The sequence below is a fragment of the Grammomys surdaster genome, unplaced genomic scaffold, assembly GCF_004785775.1.
Source record: "Grammomys surdaster isolate TR1022 unplaced genomic scaffold, NIH_TR_1.0 125950, whole genome shotgun sequence".
In the NCBI taxonomy this organism is placed as follows: domain Eukaryota; kingdom Metazoa; phylum Chordata; class Mammalia; order Rodentia; family Muridae; genus Grammomys; species Grammomys surdaster.
In genome coordinates this window covers 4,449,789-4,473,034 of record NW_021620771.1, presented here as the reverse complement: position 1 = coordinate 4,473,034, position 23,246 = coordinate 4,449,789, and the positions used below count along the sequence as shown (strand labels likewise).

At 46.3% G+C, this 23,246-nt stretch overlaps 1 protein-coding gene across 4 annotated transcripts in view; it reads right to left on the bottom strand.

Annotated features, from left to right (window-relative positions):
* The window catches only part of Vgll4 (vestigial like family member 4), a 115,523-nt gene that overhangs the window by 55,775 nt on the left and 36,502 nt on the right, over nt 1-23,246 (bottom strand). Inside the window, exon 1 of one of the 4 annotated variants that reach the window (XM_028753588.1) lies at nt 7,301-7,810. The exons of the other annotated variants lie outside the window; for them this stretch is intronic. Coding sequence (XP_028609421.1) covers nt 7,301-7,382 — 82 coding nt within the window. The 5' untranslated portion in view covers nt 7,383-7,810. Of the gene's footprint in view, nt 1-7,300; nt 7,811-23,246 lie in introns of those variants that run through there. 4 annotated transcript variants of the gene reach the window in all.

Below are 23,246 nucleotides of genomic sequence, written 5' to 3'. Positions count from 1 at the left end.
AGCTTGATTTTGTTCCTCTAGAAATAAAACCATGACTAATTCATGGCTATTGCTGAAAACACATCCCTTCCTGCCCCCACAAAGCTGAGTGAGCAGTGTTTGAATAATGGCTGTATAAGCTCTTCTGTGTCTCAGCCCACAGGAGGCTGTTGCTACAGCAAAGCTGACATGTCACATGTCAGCTTTAAGCCACCTGGCTGTTGATACAGGATCAGTCCCCGCTCAGGTCCCAATTTAGTCCGGGATCACAAGTGTCACCTAACTGGCATTACCATAAGTGCCACCCAACTGCATTGTCCAAAAAAACGATCCAAGATGGTCTGGTCATATATTCCTCCATCAGTATGGGAGCGGGGAGAGCTTGAAAAGGTGGTGGGGAATGTGAATGAAATACTAGCTGGGAAAAAATTCCAACGGCAGCATCAGGAGATGTTTAACAACCAGTAAATGAATGGGAAGGTGTTGTCAATCCCAGACCTGAGGGGGGCGGCCTTCTCTGCTGCAGCCTGGCTGCCCATGAGAAAGACGGCAGCTTCAGGGCCACTCAGACACTTCACAAGACTTCATTAAGACACCAGAGCTCAGGGTTAGAGCATGTGCTACGCATGTGTGGGGCCCCTTGGCCTCCACCCCCAGCATAGTCCACGACCCCCAAAAGATGGCATACAGCATAATTCCAATTACATGGAGCAAGAACAGCAAAAATAAGACAAGACAAAGCTCCTTTGCTGGGGCTGGAGCTATGGCTCAGCAGGTAAGAGCACTTGCTGAGAGGAGCCATCAGATTCCAGCACCCACATGGCAGCTCACAACCCCCTGTGCCTCCAGCTCATCTAATGACTTCTGGCCTCCCTGGGCACTATATGTCCACGTGTACAAACACACACAATTAAAAATGAAGATAAAATATTTTTCAAAATCCATTTACAGTCCAGGCATGGTGATGTGTTCCTTTACTCTCAGCCCTCTGGAAATAAAAGAGGCAGGTGTATCTCTTTGTGTTTGAAAGCCAGCCTGGTCTACATAGCGAATTCTAGGCCAGCCAGGGCTACAGAACCTGTCAAAAATAAATAAGTAAATACAATGGATTTTCTACTTTTGTGTGGTTTGTTTCAGAGACCTGGTTTCTCTGTGTAGTCCTGGCTGTCCTGGAACTCACTCTGTAAACCAGGCTGGCCTCGTACTCAAGAGATCTGCCTGCCTCTGCCTCCCAAGTGCTGGGATTAAAGGTGTGTGCCACCACCTATCAGCTAGATTTTTCTACTTATATTAGGGTAAATAGACTTTCTTTCAACTAGCAGTGAGTCACAGTGTTATTGTTGAAAAATATTTAACACGAGGCCCAAAGTTAAAACAATCCACAGAATTCAGAGGCTGGCGTAGTAGTGGCTAGAGATGGCTCAGCAGTTAAGAACCTGTGCTGCATTTCCAGACCTCAGTGGGCTCTCCCAGCACCCACCTCAGGTGACTCAGAGCAACCTTTAATCCCAGCTCAGGAGATGCAATGAGACCTCTTCTGGCCTCCAACCACACAGACACACTAATATAAACAAGACTTTAAATTCTTAAAAAGTCGACGCAGTGAGGCAAACAGGCAGAAGGAATTCTCAGAACTTCTAGAACACGGGTGGGCAGATGGACCAGTGGGAAGGGCACCTGCCACACGAGCCCTGGAACCTACCTAAAGGTGAAAGAAGAAAGCTGACCCCACAAAGTAACCCTCCGACTGCCACCCATGGCATGGCACACACAAGCCCCTGCCCGTATCATACGCATGATTTGAAAAACAAAATAAACAAACAAAAAACCTTGGGGCTCAGAGATGGTTGGGATTAAGAGTGCTCGATGCTCTTACAGGAGAGTTTGTTTTCCAACTGGCATGTTGGGTACTCACAACTGCCTATGACCCCAGCTCCCTCTGTTATAGAGGGGACACCCTGAACTGGTCTCCTCAGGCACCTGCATGCGTGTGGTACACATACCCATATATTAGAAAACTAAGTCTATTTAAAAAATAAAAATAAAGTTAACGAACCTGTGACATCCACTTGGGAGAGCCCGGCAGGGATATGCAGGGGAGTATGGCACAAACAGAAGAGAAATCATTTTTAAAATAAAGCACGTGCATGGGGGCGGGGGGTGTCACAGGACGACAACTAACTCATGACTTCTTTTTCAAATAAAAAAGGGAGGCGGCCTGCTTCACACACTACAGACTTACACTGCTGAGCAAGGCTAAAAAATAATTACCATGAACTAAATATACAAATAGCATTAAATATAAATTGTCATTAACTAAACATTAAATACACAGAGATGAGGCAGATACAGCCAGGAACATTCCCTGGGAAGACTTTTTTATATATATATTTGTATACAAGCAATGAGCTAAATCTGGATCTAATTTCTTCATGACAAAACCTAGTTTTCTGCCTTGTTCTGGCAGTGGAGCAGAACTAAGCTGAGCTGAGAGGTTCTGAACACACCATGGAGATGCCTCCCTCCCTCTCTTTCCTTTTGCATTTATTTAGGAAGTGGGTGGAGGGGGATGTGTGTGTCCTGGAAATCAGAGGACAACTTTTGAAAGTCAGTTCTCGCTTTCCACCATGCAGGTCCCAGAGATTGAAATCAGGTCATCATTGAGCTTGGGTCTAATTACCTGTACCCACTGAGCAGTCTCTTTTACCCAGAGATCTCTATATCTATACGCCATGACTTTTAAAAACTTACTTCACAGCAATGAACCCAGACACCCTAGGAACAGGAGGCAGAGAAGGAAGGGGACGACACTGCCTTCTAGGGCTGACTTCTATAACAAGCCAAATGCTGGCTCCCACAGATAACAGCCAAGTCAAACAATCCTTCCAGAAGGGGATTGAGTATTATGGGCGTGGAGCTGGAAGGAAAGAGGCTCTAATCACACCTTCCGGGCACAAAGCTGTAATTAGGAGGAACAAGAACAGAAGTGTTCAGCACTCACCTGGGCTTTTATCAATCCCCTCTCATTCTCTCTCTCTCTCCCTCTCCCTCTCTCTCTTTCTCTCTCTCCCTCTCCCCCCCCCATGCACACACACACACCTGTAAAATCTAAATTTGAATGAATTTCCACAGTAAAATGTTTACAGACGCACCACCACAGAATACATCTGGATGAAGACTATGTCACTTGATCTGTGTGTAGGGCTGGAGACCAGCCCTGGGACTTACAGCCTGGCTCTTGTGGACTTTTCACCCAACAGTGTTGGAGGCTCCAGAGCCTCCTCAGACAAAAAATAATGAAGCTAGGCTTCCATCAACCTGTTGCTGGTAGGCTGGCAAGAAACAAAAGAGCCCCATGCCCAGACTTGCAGGGCCTCGATCTGCTGGGCGGCTCAAGTGCATATGTTCCCTTCCGGTCCAGGAAAATGGATTTGAATGCAGCCTGTGGTGAAACAAGTGTAATTATGTTCTAAAACATCCACGAGTTCTAAACCCTGAGGAACTCTCCATGCCTTCTCTGAAGCTTTGAGCTATCACAATATGCAATTTATCCTTACTTTCTCCCAAGACAAATCACACTAGTAAATTAAAAGGAGAGAATTCTTCTACCAAATTACACACTAATGGCTCTTAACCCATAATTGAAGAATCACTAACAGTCGTTTACAGCCACGGCCAACCGTGAGCATTTATTAGGATCTAAGTTTTCAGAACTTAGTAATTATGTAAATATGGCTGTCAGCCATCTTGAAACATCCCACATTCCTCTGCTTCCTGAAGGACTCACTCTTGGGGACCTGGCTCCTAGCTAGGGCTTTTTTCTTCCTCCTCCAACCCCATCCCACCCCACCCCCCACCCCCACATTCTGTAGTGGCAGGGAGAGAAAGTTCTAGAAGGCTGGTCATCTGCAGCTAGCATCACTACTCTTCCTTGAACATCAAGCCTTGGAACCTAGACCAACTGGCTTCAGGACAATGCACTGCAAGCTGGGTGTGACCTGCCCCCACCCTCCAGCATGCTTGGTCCTGAGGATGTGAGCAGAGGAGAGACAGTAATCTGGAAAGGCAGTGTGGGAAGAAGAGGCCCAGAGATGGGTGAAATTCCCTGGGCTCCAACCTCAGCTTAGTCCTGCAACAAGCCATAAATCCACCTGAACAGAGAGAAGCTCTGGGCCTCAATTTCATTAGCCAAAATAAGGCGAAGGTGTGAGGTGATGTCTGAGGCCCTGGTTGGCTCTGTGGTGAGGAGTTGATTAGAGAAAAAAAAAAAAAACAGTTTAAAATTAAAGACTGCATGATACAGCAGTGACCACAGCCCAGGGGAAGGCCTGCAGACCTTTTCTCTGTTCACCATAAACCACTTCCTGGAGCCCAAGAAGGCCCTGAGCTATGCCTTGGGGTTATGCCAGTCACCAAGGCAGCCGCTCTGTCTTCATGAGGCTTCTGACTGTCCTGTGGGGTACGCTGACTCAGGAGTTCAAAGGGGAAAGGAAAGGGAAGGCTGGCTGGCTGGGGTTGCCCTATACCTTTTTTTATGGAGACAGAGGCAAAAGTGACCCTCTGTGGGTACAATGGGACCAATCGGAAGAGTAAGGCAGGATGTAGTGGTTAGCTGTGGGGAATGGTGGTAAGAGGCCATGAGGCTCCTGGGCCTAATCACCAACATAAGCAAGTCTACTAAGTTACTTGTCAGTAGCATAGGAACTGGTTTTCACAAGTTAGACAGACTTTCTGTTTCAACATCTTAGGCTCCCCAGAACCTGCACCAGGGCATTTGTTTCCCTTTATTGGCCTTTTGATCCTCCTTTGAGGTGACTATGGGGTCAGGCACCAGGATGAGGTCGCCATGCAGGGAAGGGCCCAGCCATTTAGACAGGTCTGGGCTACATGGGGCTCCTCAGTGGAAGAAGACGGATGTAGGCTCTGGCCCAAGACCTCAAGGAGGGAGGGCGACCCAGAGTGGATTCAAAAGTAAGAAGCAGGAGTCCTGGTGTGCTGCAGGGTAGGTGGCTGACCCATCCTCGTGGCAGCTGCTGAGAGGGAAGGTGGTGAGGACACAGTTGCCCTGACACAACTAGGGTTGTTGTTGAACAAGCAAAGCTCCCCACCAACACCTTCACTTCTAAAGCCAACAGGGCAAACACTGTCCCCTGTTGACAGGCAGGAGACTGGCCTGTGTCCCAGATGAAATCAAATGCCACCTATCCACTCATGTTCCACATCACTGCCCTGGCACGCTGGAGGGCTGGCATGTTCAATGCAAACAATCATAGCACACTTCATTTAAACTGTACCAACTTCTCGTTTGCTTTGTTTGTTTGTTTGTTTGTTTGTTTGAGACAGGGTCTCTATAGAGCCCTGGCTGTCCTGGAACTCACTATATAGTGCAGTCTGGCCTTGAACTCACAAAGATCTACCTGCCTCTGCCTCCTCTGTGCTGGGATTAAAGGTGTGTGCCACCAGGTTTAGCTGTGTTTGGACTTTTTAACAGGAGAGAACTCCATGTATGTTTTATACCCATCTTCCACACGGCCCTGGCAGTTGAGACCAGATGTGTGTGGTGTTTACAGCGAGGAAACCAGAGGACATAAACAACTGGCTCTGAGCGCCACTCGGGTTTTGCTGTGCTTTCCTTCATTTCCTGTGTATTTATTTTGGTGTTAGAATAATATTACCTTTCATAATAAGGAAAACAGGAGCAGATGTTTAAGCTACACAGATGATAGCCTATGATCCCACGGATCTACTTGCCTCTCAGCTTCTAAGTCTGCTCTTCCAAACAGTGAAGGAAACAAGACAGCTAACTGTTGGCATTTGCACTTTCTGTGGAATCACACGCCCACCTGGGGGAGCTGCAGGACTTCCTCCTGGGACACAAGGAAGGAGCCACTGTCCTAGAAGTCTCTGAGCTCCTCACCCGGGCCAGTCAGGCACTCTGTTTTGTTTTTGTTGTTGTTTTTTTTTTTTTAATATCAGATTGTTGAGTAAGAAATCACATTAAAAGTCTTCAGCTTTTGTTCGGGTTGGGATGTGGATTAAAAAAAAATACATGAATCCCACCAGAAATTGCTTCTGGTGACTTCTGGAAAATCCAACCTTTGAGATGAGGGGGTTGGAAGCTGAGACACTCCTTATATGTAGAGGAAACTTGTCAAAGTAAAGTGATATCTTATTTTTAAAAAGCAAAACAACAACAACAAAACCCCTTTAAATGAGATTTTCCCCATAGAGTTCATTTTCAAGCAAGCTTGAAAGAGAAAGGGTATGTTTTTAACAACTTAAGAAGCAGATCTGATGAAACTTTTACATGAACACAACCGGCTCTCCTCCCCCTTTCAATTTCTGTTCAAGAGAAAGCAGCCAACCCACTAGGCTTACTAGGGGAGAAAACCCGGAGCCTGCTGCCCAAGCAGGAAGATATGTCCTGATTCCTATGTGCTTTGACCAGAAAAGACTCCCCAACAGCCCCAGGTCTCTCCCTGCCTGTCCAGTACCACAACTCAACCCCATTACCCTGGTCTCAAATTGCACGTAGGTAAGATTCCAAAAGATGGGATTGGGGTTTTCTCCAGTGAAGCTTAAAATACTACGGGGAGTGCCCAGGGGAAGGGGCGATAGGGAGCAAACCTAGGGGCCGGGGCATTTTCCACTTTCTTCAGCCTTCTGGCTGCTTGTTGTGTAATTGCCAGGGGCTGGGGTTGGAGGGAGCCTGTCTCACTGTCAGCTCTCTACACAGGAAATGGGGCAGCAGACAAAGAGCCCGGCCTGGGCTCCCTGACACCAGGCCCTGCCAGCCCCACAAACCCCACAGGAAAAAACCCTCAATGTCTGAGACAATGGCTTAGGAAAACAATAACTTAATGTGGCTTTCTGCTGTTGTTCCTCTACCACATGAGATTCAGAGCAAGGGTCCACACCGAACACTGTACACGGTGATATGTTTAAAAATAAGTCCCAAAGCCCCTCCCCTCTCCTCCAACACCCACATGTTTAACTTCTCCTTGCTTCTGTAAATCCCTACTTATTCATAAAGTGCCAACAAAAATCAAAAGAGAAAAATCACTTAAAATGTAACGAGATCTTGTCAGACCTTGCTAGTACACTGCAAGTAAACTTTTAACAATGTTTCCCTTCCAGCCCTTCCCCGGCTGCCACCCTCCTGCCAGGCGAGAGCAAACTGTCCTGAAATGGTGTACAACTCTCTTTCCATTACTCCACCATCACAAGAAACACAAGAAAATGTTCATAAGACAGTCAGAGCCCCCCTCCAAAGGCGCAGTGGCCATCACAAATGCAAAAGAGTACATTCTAGAACATCTACCTTCATAGCAGAGAACGCCAATATTGTTGTTCATCTTGTCCAAGTACTGGTAGTTCAACAGGTCCATCTTCATAAACAGCATTTATCTGTCTGACTAGCAAAGAAAAACAGTTCTTTGCTTTCACCCCCAAAGAGAAAGTTTCAAAAGTCAGTCTTAGCTGAGTAGCTCCAGGCTCTCCTAAAACTTCAGGAAGATAGAGGCCCAGCCTCACAAGATCAAAACAAAGTATGTAAAAGGTTTTTAAAAAATCATACACACACACACAAAAAAAAAATCAGACTCAAACAAAACCCGTCAAGGGCTTGTGGAAGGTGTCTGATTATGTCTTCTATTCGGCTTTAAAAAATCATTTCAGAAGTCTTCTCAAGCCTGTCTGGGGGGTTTAAAAAGAAAGCAGTAAAAAAGAAAAACACAAAGCACATTTCTTAGGACAAAGGCGCTCGCCCTCACAGCCCGCTGCAAGCTGACTGCACTGACATGCTGGCTATGCTTGGTATGACTCGTATGTAAACCAGCTTCCTCTGCTTTGGGGGGGGGGGGCGGGGGTTGCTGTGAGCATGCTCACTGGAGCCTCGGCACAGGATCAGGCTCCAGGCGCACGCAGAGTTAGCAGGAAGCAGAAAGAGGAGGGGACAGTGAGGCGCAGGGGGTGAGGAGAGTCCTTCCTCTCAGGAGCCAAAGGCCACCAGAGCCAGAGGCTGAGGAAGAAAATCCAGCAAATTTTTGGGTGTTTTATTTGTAGGGGAGGATAAGCACAAAGTTTAAAACAGAAAATATGCTGTGGAAGCAAAGTACATGAAATTTAACTTTCAGTGACTTCTTTCCAGGGGCTGGGAATCCAGGGCTTCCACTGGGGTGTGCTCTGCTCGGTACAAGGTTTCTTTGTTTCTTTGTAAGATGGTTTTATTATGTTCAGGGATGCAGCGAGTGTTTACATTTTTAAAGTCAATGTTACATGTAACTTCCTTCCTAAGCTCTGTAGCTGTACAGATGGACAGGACACCAGAGGCAAATCTTTCCACGGAAGAGGAAAATGAGACCCAGGGACAAGTGAGTGGCCTACAGATCACATGCGCACACACACACAGACACACACACACAGTCACACACACACAATGGGCAAGAGAGAAAGAGGACTGGTTGGAGAGGTGGCTACCAGCACTGGCTGTTTTTGTAGAATACCTGAGTTCAGTACCCAACACACAAGCACCTGTAACTCCAGTTCCACGGGACCTGATGGCCTCTTCTGGCCGCTATTGGGCACTGCATGCACATGGTGCACAGACATACATGCTGGCAAAAACGTAAAAACATAAAAATATACGTAAAATAATTTTTTCAAGTCTAATTGTTTTTCAAATTCCTCTGGGAGGTTGTGACCAATCATAAAGACTTTCAAAATGTTCCAAGTTTGAATACAAAGCAGGGTTGAGCTTCATCAACATCACCCGAGAGAGGAAAAGACCTGCTGCTCTAAGTGACTCTACTGCAGCCTGGCAGTGTGGTACAAGCCAGTAATTCTAGCACCTCAGAAACTGAGGGAGAGGGACTGCCACAGGTTTCAAGACCCATGTGGGCTACTAAGTTAGCTCCATCACACCTTCCAAAGACTTCACTGCATCCACGTATTTTAAGATTGAAACAATCCCCTACAGATGTAGGGATATGCACAAAACACTTAGCAACTTCTCTTCCATGACTCCATATTAAATGGGATGGTTTGTAGGCAACGGGACATGGAACTCAATCCCAGGGACCTATGCGGAAAAGGAAAGAACCAACTCCCCCAAAAGTCAAACACAAACATACTCAGCTTCCCTCTGTCCCCAAGACAGGGGTCTCACTTTAAAGCCCTGGCTGTCCTGGAACTCACTCTGTAGATCAGGCTGGCCTCAGACTCACAGAGATCCACCTGCCTCTGCCCATCCAGTGCAGGGATTAAAGCTGTGCCCTACTATGCTTGCTCAGACATGCTCAGCTTTAAATGGCCGGCTGTTTTCACAATTCACACTGCACATCAACCCACAAGGGGTGTTTTCCTTATGTAATAAAGGTAAAGGAGGAAGCTCTCCATTTTAAAGTCAAAAGACAAGACAATAATCCCTGGAAAGACATATGTCACTTTTTAAAGATTTATTTTTGTTTTTAATTATGTGCATGTGTGTAGAGTGGTGGCTGTGCATGTGAGTGCAGGTGCCTATAGAGTCCAGAAGAGGTTACTGGATCCCCCGGAGTGAGAGTTACAGACAGTGGTGAGCTGTTCGATGTGGGGGCTGGGAACTGAACGAGGAGCTCCTATAAGAACAGTACATGCTAACCACTCTGCCGTCCGTCCCTTCAGCTCCTATGTATCTTGGTGGTGGTAGTGTTTTTGTTTTAAGACCGGGTATCACTTTATAGTCAAAGACATGAACTCATGATTTACCTGCCTCTGCATTGCTGATGCCAAGATCACAACCATGTGCCACCACATCCAACTGAAGTATCGTTTAAGTTTAATAACTAAAGACAGTACAACTCTAAGCAATTAATAAGACATTCAAAGGACCAAGACTGAAGCACCTATCTGAAAAAGCAAAGTTGACAGGGAACTATGAACATTCAGAACTGCAGAGGTAAATGTCTGTCTATATGGTGTGTGTGTGTGTGTGTGTGTGTGTGTGTGTGTTTGCTATTCACTGATTATGTCACATACTAGTATCAGTTGGTATCAGATGACCAAAGTAGACAACTTGTGGAAAAGAGGAAAACCAAGCCCCAGCTGTAGTCAGAATAAATCTTACCAGAGCGCACAATAGGCGCTCTACAAATATTGGTTATGGCTCAGCTTCCTGGTAGAACAGAGATGGTACCATCACCACAGACACAAGCCCAGGCTAATCACTAAATCTCTCTACCTGCCAGAAAGCTAACTACTGAGTTAGTCTACATCAGCAAAACCCGTGGGCTGCTTGAGAAAAGCCAGGGATAGCACTTTTCAGATACTTATTAGAATCAAATGTTCCTACTTGAGCCTTTCAGAGAAGGGAACATTGTATCAAGTCTGGGAAGACTCTGGGAACACACAACCCCACTGAGTTATCAGGTCCCCGCCCTCAGTACAGTCAACTGTTCTCTTTAAAATTCATAGTGGTTACACATTTAGATAACAGTTTCTGACTAGCGATGGTTCTCCATCACCATTTATGCAACTAAAATCAGCCTAAACTGATATGTGAACAAAAAAAAAATCCAAAAAAGATTTTAGGAAATGAGCTGGAGTCCAGCATCAACCAGAAAGCTCCATGTGTGAGAACCCAGGCTTACAGGCATCTCGAGAATGTTCACATCCACTGCGCATTCCTCAGCAGAGTATGAACAATCATCCAAGACACTGCACTGGCCCAGGTGCTTTCACCCTTGACCTATCTTAATACCCACAATGCTGCTTTAAGAGGGAAATCATGTGGTATCCAGGATTGGACCAGGGCCTCAAGAATGTCAGTCACAGCCACAGTGCTACAAACAGTTTGAAGTTAAAACCTTGTGCCAGGCATGTGACACTTGCTTTTAATCCCAGCACTCAGGAGGCAGAGGCAAGCTGATCACGAGTTTGAGGCCAGCCTGATCTATAGAATGAGTTCCAGACATATAGGGTTACTCAGAGAAACCTCTCAAAACAAAACACACACACAAACAAACAAACAACACCCTTGCAGTGATGATAAAGGAAAATCACTTGAGACTGACTTCTTTAGGATGCAAAGTTGAAGACCTGGTGGGAACCCTCCTCTAGGAACCGTGACCAAGGAAGAACTAAGCTGTTCAGGTTGATCACTGGGCTTGAGATCAATCCTGCACTTAGCTCTAAGGCAAGGCTGGGGAGCTTTATATAGCTCTCACCTGCCAGACTGTGGATAAATGCCAATCAGCACACAATAGGTCTTCAGCCAAGTTGGTGATGACCTACTGTGTGAGTTGGAGTCTTTAAACAGGTGCACACCTGTTATCCAAATGGAGGGGAAAGAATCAAATTTCTTATTAGTGTGTGTCTCTCTGTCTGGCAGGGATATGGGGGGAGGGGTCAGATGACAACTCTACAGTCTCTCCTTCCACTTTTCCTTGTCCTCTAGAGTTTGAACTTGGTTTGGCAGGACACCATGGGGGAATGGGAAGAATCAAATTTCAAGTGGTCCTAAGTACCAACCAGGTAAATGTAAATTATCTGTTTAGTTCCTTCTACAACACTTTCTTCCAAGGAAAGGCCCTAATGTGTCACACCAATTCTTCGATGTAGACTTGCTTAAACTGACATGTTTTAAAATATACTTTGTCAAAAATTTTCCACAAAGTATATCATTAGCCTATGTCTTAAATTTTGTTCCCTGCAAAAACAATATCAGTTCTACGCTCAAATATACTCTACTTCTTTTTAAATAACACAGGATCATTTTGTGTGCCGTTGAAAGGGGTTTAACACATTTGGAAAAACAACATAAAACATCTCTTCAAACAGGATGTAAAATTTCAATACAACATCTCCCTCTAGGGGCCAATTTTAAATCACACTGGCAATTCAGGAAAATGAAGTCACCAGTATAAACTGTCTCTCCAACACAATTGCCTCTTGTTTTTACCTAGACAAGTCATAGAAAATGGCTCTTAAAAGTTTTTAAAAAGAAAATGCCTCTTACCAAATTGCTTATTAAACGCCTCAAAAATTAAAACAAAAATACTATAAGGAACAAATTCTATTGGCGACACATGACTAAAGGGAAGCAGGTTTTAAGATGAACTCAAGGTACAAGCAAACTTAATGAGTACATGACTACATATTCAGAATAGTGGCTTATCTTTTTTTTTTTTTAGCTTTATTTTTATTTGACATGTATGGGTATTTTGCCTGCATGTATGTCCGTGCACCATGTGCATGCAGTACCCACGGAGGCCAGAAGAGGGCTCCAATCCATCAGAATTGGAGTTAGGTTGTAAGTCACCATGTGGGTGCTGGGAATCAAAGCCCAGACTTCTGGAAAACAGGCCAGAGCTCTTCACCACTGAGCCGTCACTCTAGCCTCCTGATGTTTAAGATAACAATAAAAAGCCAAGTGTGGTGGGGCTAATATAATCCTAGCACCTGTGACTCTCTGGTCCAGGATTGACGTGAGGTCTAGTCTTGTCTAGGTAAAAACAAGAGGCAATTGTGTTGGAGAGTGAATTGTGCAGTAGAATCCTGTTTCAATCACCAGCACCACCACCATAATGAATCAGTGCTGTGAGAAGGGAATAAATTACCATTCCCAGAAAGAGCTAGTGAACATCCCCAGTCTCTATGAACACTGTTACATCTTCTGTTCTCTGTGCCCAACAGTGTGCACAGCTGAAAATGACTACTGTGGCTTTTGTTTCTAAAGTGTGCTGGCTAACTTTATGTCATCTCGACATGGGTTAAAGTTACGTAAGTGGAGAGAAGCCAAACTGAGAAAACGTCTCCATAAGATTAGACTGTAAGCAAGCCTGTTGAGCATTTTAAAAAATACTGACTGATGTGGGAGGGACCAGGCCATTGTGGGTGGAGACATCCTTGGGCTTGTGGTCCTGGATTCTATAAGAAAGCGGGCTGAATAAGCCATGGGGAAAAAGCCAGTAAGCAGCACTCTTCACATCAGCCCCTGCCTCCAGGTTCCAGCCCTGGAGTCCCTCAGTGATGGACTGTTACATGGAAGTGTACCATGAAATGAACCCTCTCCTCCCCAAGTTGCTTTGGTTATGGTGTTTCATGCCAGCAATGTTAACTCTAACTAGGACAAGCAATGTAGGTTTCATGAAATCCTAACCAAAGATCATTTGCACTGTAACAAATCCCAATTATCCATAGGTATCCAGCAATGTTGACAAGAACTAACTTCTGCAGCAAAAGACGGGAGGAGGCATTTCCCAGAGGCCGGGGTGGGGCTAATGTCCCAGAGGGTCACAGGGCTAAGCTCACTGCCGGGGCTGATGTGAGAGCCATGGTCTTTTAACCATGGCCTCGGAGCTCCAGGGTTTAGACCGCACTTCAGAGGCAGCCTCCCCCAGTTAGGGTCCCATCTACAAGGTGAAAAACATGGCTGTTAATTTGACAGAGCCCCTCTTGTCCCTGTCTTATTATTAACTAGGGGTGCTATCACCACATGGTGGATGAAGCCTGGGGTGCTGCCAACAACCCACAATGCACTGGACAGCCTTCATATTCTCTCACACACACAATCTAGACAAAAGTGATACTTACGCTTCTGACATAAAGTCTAAGCAAATAGTTTCCTGAGTTTTCCTCCTTAGAATAAGAACAACTGTCTGATACAACTCAAGGGTCTGCTGCCCACTATCCCAGAGTTGTCACTTCTCCTAGACTGAGGGACATAAGGCAAGGGCGTGGAGATGACACATTGCAGTGTGGGGTCTTTGCGAGCTCCATCCACACAGGGAAAGCACCCTGAGCGGCACCCCAGCCCGCTTCCAAGAGTGAGGTCAGATCTCTTTTCTTTTTGAGATTTATTTACTTTTATTCTGTGTATGTGTTTGTGTCTGACTGTATGCCTGTGTACAACATGCATGCACTGCCTTCAGAGGCCAGAAGAGGGCATCAGATCCCCTGGATCTGGAGTGAAGGACAGTTGTGAACAGCATGTGAATGCTGGGAACCAAACCAAGATCCTCTGGCAAAAGCAAAAGAACATTGAGCCATCTCTCTAGCACCCATTTTTATTTTTCAATCCTGTCAACTATTTTCAGTACTGTAAATGAGAAATAAATATTTCTGTTGAAAATACCATTAAGCCAAATAGTGACCAATAATGTTTAAGTCTTCTCAAAATGCAAGCCCAGGTTTTCAAAGATGGATTTGCCAGTGTCACCCTGTAGACACACCTTCGGCTTTTTACTGATGCTGTGTTTATTATATGGACATTGACATGGTCACCAGCATCCCATCCACAAGATTGGGGCAGTTTGGGACCTCAGAGAGTAAAGGTGCTTGCTGCCAAGTCTGACAACCTGAGTTCAATCCCTGGAACCCCACATGGTAGAAAGAAAGAATCGACTCTGGCAAGCTGTTCTCTGACCATGCACATGTTCACAAAATAAATAAATGTAAATATAACAGAAGTCAGAGTTTTTAGAGTCGGTTGTTGTAATCCACAACTGTCACCCAAGCACATAAGAGCCTGAGATAGAAAGAGTAGATGCTTTAGGCTAGCCTGGACTACACTGTAACCCTGTTCCTGAAACACAAAGGAAGGAGAGGTGGTTTTGCCACCCACTGGAACCAGTCAGGAGCCTTCTAAGCCATGCACTGTCCAGTCTCCAGTCGTACAAACAGGCCCAAGGAACCCCAGACAGATGGAAGTTTGGATTTACAAGAATACACCACAGACAGTTTTAAAATGCTTCTCCTAGAGCAGTGGTTCTCAATCTTTCTAATGATGCAACCCCCTTAATACAGTTCCTCGTCTTGTGGTGACCAAAGCATAAAATTATTTTTGTTGCTACTTCATACTGTTATTTTGCTACTGTGATGAATATTAGTGCAAATATTATCTGTGTTTTCTGATAGTCTTAGGTAACCCCTGTGAAAGGGTCACAACCCAGAGGTTGAGAACTAGTGGCCTAGTGGGAAGCTCCTGGCTGCAGGCCCAGCCTTACTGGTGCAGTGCTCTTCACTATGGCTAGGGGGCACTGTGAGCCAGCCTAAGGCACACCACCACATCATCATTCTTCCCCCCAACCCCCATGCTCACTTAAGCTTTCAGTATTCCTAACATGGAAGGACACATACACCACCAGCCTGTCATCTTGGGTAGGCTTCCCAGCGCAGAGGCATCTGGAACTGATGCAACACACACACACACACACACACACACACACACACACACTTCATCTGAGAACTGGGCTTAGCAGGCTTTCCTGTTAACCTGTCCCTCCCAGAGGCTGTTGGTTCAAGGCAGGTGGTGGAGAACTTCCAGTCTGGCTGCATTAAGTGGGGCCATTGTCTCTTTACAGCTGGATCCCTCATGTATTGACCTCCTATTCACACCTCCGGTCTTTACATCACTTTGCCCAGAACCTAACAATAACTCCACCTGGCACTGCTAGGGTGTCCACAAATATTTTCTGAGAGAACAAACTGGAATGAAGACCTCTAAATCTAATCTGGATATTGAGGGACGCAGGCATGGCTACCTGCCTCTGGAGTTAGCAAGTGTTTCTGATTGAGTCTAGGTCACTGGAAAGGAGCCCCTGTCTTCTACACCCTATGGCTCCTGATGCTTGGAACAGTTAGAAAGCAGAGATGGTTAAGTGAACATAATGACTCTGTGTCTTGTTTCTGCCATTAAAGAAAGAAGTTTTTCCTTAGGTTTATAATGCATACAGAAGGGGAGAATAATGGAGCAGACTTCACAAGGCATACAGCAGACAGATGAGGCACACAAGCCATACAAAGGTCAGAATCATGCAATACCACCTGGGGTGACAGTGCCCTGAAGTTTGAAGTATATGGATGGTATCCAGCACACCCAGGACTCTGGAGGACAATGAGGTCCTCCCATATTACAGGGCAGAGCCTCCAGGGCAGACTGTCAGCTCCTGGATTTCTATGTTTGCTGCAGTAAGAACACAGTCCTGTAGGGGTCAGAGAGAGTCCAGTGGTGTCCAGTTCTTAAGAAGTGGAGGACTTCACCCAAGATGTCACATGTAGGGTCTGAAAAGCTACCTCAATCTCCCCAGCACGGGGGAGCAAGCTCTTACCACAGTGACCTCATAGCTGGCCAAAAGTCTAGAATCATCTCACAGCGACATGACACATGAGATAGCCTTGGAAACACAGCAGGTCCCCTGTGCCCCTATACCACCATCAGTGCTGGAGATGTGGGCCAGGGCCTGCCTAGAGCACACTGGGCAAGCACTCCCCACTGAGCCACACTCCATAAGCAAGAGGTTCTAAGCAGTTTTCGAAAACCATAACAGCCCATGCTCCAACAGCCACAGCCCTGATGAGGAACGCTGACTCTCTATAGAGAGCAATCACGGTGTCCACAGAGAAGACTGAGACTAAAAGGACAAACAGGAGGACGATGCAAAGGATATTGCAGGTGGAACCAGAGGCAGAAAGCGGGACATCCGGCCTGCTTTTCTATCTCAAGGAACAGAGGCTTCCTGGTAAAGGAGCCCTAAACATAGTCGGGAAAGATTGGGCTTACAGCCTGGCTCTGACACTCAGCTGCTTGGTCTCCATCAATTAACTGCACAACTCCTGACTTCCGGGTATGTAAATGAGCATGGCAGAGCCACGCCCACAATCATGCAGGGCTACCTAGGGCCAGACCAGAGGGTTCAAGACCCAGGGCTCTTCCTGCACAATGATTTCCTCATATTCCAACAAAGATGCCAAGTCTGTTAGGGTGATAGGCCTGCCCTGCCCCAAGCCCCAAAGAACTTCAAACAAAACCAACCATAAAAAAGGGGGGAAAAAGAGCGGGAACAAAGGTCTCGCCACTGCCCGTTTAACGGCTTCTCTATCACTCAGGTGCAGTTAACACTCGGTAGATTGCACAGAAAAATTTAAGATTACTGCTCTGAAAAGCTGCCAGCTATCCAGAACTCACATGGATCACTCATCTGTCACTTAAGTAGACACATTATTGGAGGGCACACCTCCCCCTCATGACTTCCCACAAAAGGTAAATCACTCACTCCCTGCCCAGTCTCCCCTCCTCTTTCTAATCCTCTGAAAGTCCCCTGTAGACCCTAGTGCAGAGCAGCAGGCTGCCTTCCGTTGCCACCCTACCTGCACCTGTCTAAAACCCCAGCATTCTGGAACTCCTTTCCCCGAGCCTCTCGAACTCACCCGCTCCCATGTGTAATCTCGACACAGAACATATAACAGCGGTGACTGCCACCTTCTGCGGGGTTACATCATTTTTCTTACTACAGGAGCACATTAGCACTCTGACAGTGGCCAAGAGAGTATTGATCATAACAGACACAGAATGCTGGCTTTCACTCCCCTGGCAGGTGAGCTCTGCAAGTTCTATGTCCCTCTGGAGAGTAAGACATAGCTACCTGGAATGAAGGACTGGGTTGCACACAAATCTGGATGAGGCCAGTCCTGGGGAACAGTGGCCATAATGGGCTTCACCAACCCAAGTTTCAGGGAAGATCCTGTTACTTGGGACTGGCTCTACGGTCCACTGTCTGAAATGGTTACTCAAGGTTTCCAGCTACAATGTTGCTGTATAAACATTCCCATTGTACCCACTGCCTAAGAAAACAGTGACCCTGATGCTTCCAATTCCCATTACACCCAAATAAACGCTTCCTCCCACTTGCTCTTCAGTGAAGCACGTGGGAAGTGAGGGAGGAGAGACAGCTCAGCCTGTGTGGGCAGGCTCGGGGCATCCCCTCCCCAAAGCAGTAACCAAGCCACCAAACTTAGACACAGATGCCACCAAAGCCCTAGGTAACTGTTTCTAGCTTGGTTTTGGAAACATCCAGGAGAGGGCTACCCTCCCCCACCCCCCGTGTCATCCCAGGGAAGGCTGGCACATACAGCAACCACTTCTCTCCGATCACTAAGCCAGGAGCACCCTTCCACACCCTCAGCAGATCGCGGCTGCATGCCTGCTTTCAGTAGCATGACTAATTAAGAAGAAAATAAAAACAAAAACTGGCTGCCAGTTTAATACGCCAGGAAGGCCGCAGAGAACAAGAACACAGGAATTCGTTCTGGATCTTTCACTTTATTGGCCTGGCATGTAGCCAAGGACTCTTCATCAAAGAGAAAACTCGTGTCCTCAGTTTCCCCTTGTGAATGCACATTTAACAAGAAAGTGAGCTTGGTGACAAGGTGGCCAATATACACACTTGAAACGTGCAATAATAGCCTGTTATATACATGAAAATATCTTTTTTTAAAAAAAAATGATTTAATTTACTTATTTATTTTTTTATTTAACTTTATTTTATATGCATTGGTATGGGGGTATCAGATTCCCTGGAACTAGAGCTACAGAGAGTTGTGAGCTAACATATGGGTGCTGGGAATTGAACCTGGATCCTCTGGAAGAGCAGCCAGTGCCTTTGACTGCTGAGTCATCACACCAGCGCCCCTGAAAATATCTTAAAGAGTTCAAAATCAGGCAAACACCCTAGACTTTCTTCTATTGGACAGAAGGAGATAGCTGAGTCCCAGAAGCAAGGTCACAGCACGTGCACCTGGTCCTGCCTGCAGGCCACCTGACCCTGACTGCAGGCCACCAGACTCTGCCTGCATGCCTTGGTCACAAATTGACCCTGAACAGGAGCAAAGTGTACATGAAAAGCTGGAACATACGAAGCCCGGGGCACAGACAATTTTCATATTTTCAAGTACTGTGTGCTGATTTTGGTGGCCCAAAGCATGTCAGGGAAGACATCATAGAATTAGGGCCTATGGACAGATAGACGCTGCCTCCACGCAGGCTGGAATTCTAGCTCAGTAGAGGGATTTCTGCCTGGCACTGAAAAGGGCAAAAAGTTCCCACCTCACTGGCTTAGACGCTTTTAGGGTCTGGACAGAAAGAATTCAAAGCCCGTGTTACAAGAGCTACAAACACACACTAAAGGGCCAGGGAGGAAGAAGGCCCACTTTGTGCAAGGACTTGGGTGTAGATTTTATAAATAAAATGGTATCTGTCCAAAACCTTAACAGACTTGCCAAGCAGGGTTGAGGAGCAGGTTTTCACGAATGGAGAACCTCATCAATGAGGCGCGTGTGTGCTATAATTCATAGTCATCTCACAAGAAGCTGGGTGAGTGCTGACGACAAGTTAGCAAGCATTACTGAGAACCCAGGGCTGGTGGCAAACAGAGTCTGGACAACATACAGAAACCTCCTCTCAATAAGAACCACAAGAGGGGGCTGGAGAGATGGCTCACAGGTTAAGAGCACTGGCTACGCTTCCACATATCCTGAGTTCAATTCCCAGTAACCACATCCTGGCTCACAACCATCTGTAACAGAATTTGATTGTCTCTTCTGGTGTATATGAAGACAGAACACACACACATAATATGATAAATAAATAACTCTTTTTTAAAAATAAAATAAGCCAGCCAGTAGTGGTGCATGCCTTTAATCCCAGCACTTGGGAGGCAGAGGCAGATGAATTTCTGAGTTCGAGGCCAGCCTGGTTTACAGAGTGAGTTCCAGGACAGCCAGGGCTACACAGAGAAACCATGTCTTGAAAAACCAATAAAATAAAATCCACAAGAAGTTACCCCAAAGGCCCAGCGCTGGAGGCGGTAAGGGATGGATCCTGTGAGGATGTGGCTCAGGCATGTCACCGCCTCCCTCCATCTCTAGAAAATGAAGATAACATCTGGCCGGCCATTCTCCTTTGATGCCACCAGTGTTTCACAGCATCTAAATCAACCTGCTGTGTAACCCTGAAGGTTTTATCTCCCAGGGAGCAAGCTGGGTCCCAGATATGCTGCTCACGCCAAAGTGCTGCCCGCCCAGTACTGATGGCAGCAGACCTCACGATGCCAGGCGCTCTGCTCTCTACCCATGCCTGTCACTCTCAGACCACTCCCCTCAGTGCCTCGATGTGCTCTCCCGAAACTGTTCACACTAGCTTCAGATTCTGAGTTAACCATGCAGGAGTCTACATGCCTCCATTTCAGAGAGGCCCTTCTGTGTATCTGCTATTTATTTATTTATAATTAAAGAGGGAGTGTAGGGCTGGAAAGATGACTCAGTTAAGAGCAATTGTTGCTCTTGGGGAAGACCTGGGTTTGGTTCCCAGAACCCACATGGCAGCTCACAACTGTGTGTAACTCCAGTTCTAGGGGATATGACACTCTTCTGACCTGACCTCCTCAGACACCAGACACACATGTGGTGCGCACACATACATGTAGGTAAAATACTCAGACATAAAAATTCAAAAAAAATCTTTAGGAAGGGGAGAGTTTGACCAACACAATTATGTGCATGTTTGAAATATCATAATGAAACCTCATCTGTACAATAATTAATATGTTAGTAAAAAACTGTCCAAGGCTGGATTGAAACCACAGCTGAGGATGGGTCTGTCTTCTTTTTGTGAAACTACACTTGTCCCCTATAATTTTTATTTTTATTTTGTAGTTTTGTATACAGGGAGAGTGGGGCAGAAGTATCAGGTCCCCAGGAGCTGGAGTTACATACGACTGTGAGCCACCTAACATGGCACCGGGAACTGAACTTCAGCCTGCCCTTCTTTTAAAACTGGTGCACAAATCAAAGACGGTGTTTCAGAAGAAACTGCCCGGTCCCATGGAATCCCTGCTGGCTCTGACCTGGCATGTCCGAGCTGTCCTTTCTCCCTCCTCCCTCCATTCCCTCTCTGAGTCTCACCTTTCAGGTCCTTGCCAGTAGTAACTAAGATCAAGGAGAGGGAGGCAGAAACAAAGCCAGACCTCACATGGCACCATGTGCCAGGTGAGCTGCAAACTCCACTGGAGAAAAATGTGACTCCAACGGCAGGGCTTACCTCAAGGAGGAATCAGAGCCACTGGCAGAAGCAGTGGCGGGCATTTGAAAGGCCGTGGAACTTTGCCAAGTACAACCAGGGTACAGTCATGCTCGGAAGGAGACGCCTCAAAAATCGGCATCTCAACCACACAAACGTTCTAACACTTTCCTATAACTGACGTGAACATCTCAATTCAGTGACGTGGACATAACCAGACAGTGCAGTTTTCATGTCAGAAGCAGCTTCTGGGGCTAATGAGGTCAGCCAGTGGCTGAAATGTTCACTGTACAAGCGTAAGAACCTGAGTTCAGATCTCCAGCACCCACAGAAAGACCAGGAGGGTGTGGTGACCTGCCAGTAATTCCAGTGCTCAAGAGGAGCTAGGATCCCCAGGGCAGGCTGACTAGTTGAGCTAGCCAAATCCACGAGATGTAGGTTCAGTAAATAAAGGGGAAATTGATCAAAAGAGATACTGATCAACATCTGGCCTCCTCACATGCCTGCACATGCATACATACATGTGAACACATGCCTCCTCACATGCCTGCACATACATCCATACATGTGAACACACACCTCCTCACATGCCTGCACATGCATACATACATGTGAGCACACACCTCCTCACATGCCTGCACGTACACCCATACATGTGAACACATGCACATACCACACAAGCACATGCAGATGCCATTGCTACAAACTCTTACATGTTTGAGTTCTTCTAAAACAGAATATTAATTAAATCTTCTTGTCAGCTCAACGTTCCCATATAAAAATATCTCCAATCACTTACAAGGCAGCCACAAAACAAGTATTTTAACAAGGAATTGTCACAGCACAGAGAAACATCACAGAATAAACAGCCCTCCTTGGACCTCCTGGCCATACTTCCCTCAACCTCAGCCCTCACAAGGGGATCTGTTATCTTAGTCCAGGTCCAGGCAAGGGTGACTCGTTGTCACCATGTCCCAGACTTTCCAAACCAGTTCAATCTTCACACACCATTCCAAACACAGTGTGTCCAAGCACAGCTAAAAATGCTTGTATTGCTTTTTAAAATTTTTGTACTTATTATTATCTCTCTCTCTGTGTGTGTGTGTGTGTGTGTGTGTGCAGATGATATGTCTGGCCAGGGTCCTGTGGTATGCATGTGAAGAGGTCAGGGGACTGTGGAGTCTGTTCTCTCTTTCCACCTTTAGGTGGGTTTGGGGGGACTGAACCATGTTATCAGGGATTACACGATTTTACTCCCTGAATCACCCCTCCAGCCCTAAACCTGTATCCCTTTACTTTAGTAATAACATCACGTTAAAGAGTCAGACCCAACCAAAGCAGCATTCACACAGCCATGGGGTCTTGATATTTTACTTGAAGGTAAGTCATCATTATTCCTATCACATACCTAAGCAAAGTGGCTTTAAAAGCTCCCTCACAGGCTGGATAAATGGCTCAGCAGATGAAAACACTTACCTTGGGTGGCTAACAGCTACTTTTAACTCTAGCTCCAGGAGATCCAGTGCCCTCTTCTGGCCAACATGGGTGTACCAACAAGCACGCGGCATTCATTCACAGGCACACAGATGAACAAAAATAAATCTAAAAATGTATTTTGAAAGCTCCCCTAGGCGGGCAGTGGTGGCACACATCTTTAATCCCAGCACTTGGGAGGCAGAGGCAGACGGATCTCTGAGTTCGAGGCCAGCCTGGTCTACAGAGTTCCAGGACAGCCAGGGCTATAGGGCTATACAGAGAAACCCTGTCTTGAAAAACAAAAACAAAAACAAACTAACAAACAAACAAAAAAGCTTCCCTAACAAAGCCAGATGTATTAGCATCTGACTGTGATCCCCACACAGGGGAGGTAGAGGCAGAAGGATCAAGAATTCAGGCCATCCTGGGCTACATAGTAATTTTGAAGCCAACCTGGGGCCAGACTGACTCCAAGGTGAATCAAAAAGCAAGGAAAACCTAACAACCACAGAAAGACACTATGTGAAATATTCATCACAGTATCCCTTTGGTTTGTGTGGGTTTCCAGTCTTATATTTGAGACAGTCTCCAGTAGCCCAGGCTAGCCTTAAACTCATGATCTTCCTGCTTCCAGCTCCTCCACATGATACTAGGAAAAGCTCAGCATCTGCAGAGAACAAACTACAGCACATGAGTAAGCGCACACACACGCACTTAAACGTTCGGCTGTATAAGCAGAGGCGTTGATCGTGGGCAAAAGCACGGGAGTGCAAGCCAGAAGACAGAGTTTAGTTCCAGAGACTCCTGTAAAAAGTGGCGTGTGGGAGGGAGCATGCAGCTGCAGTCCCAGCACTCCTGTGGAAAGATGGGAGGTGGGGACAGGAGAATCCACAGGAAGCTCAGAGGCCTGGAACACACACCTTGGGGAGCAGAAGCCAGAGATGCTAATTCACTGACA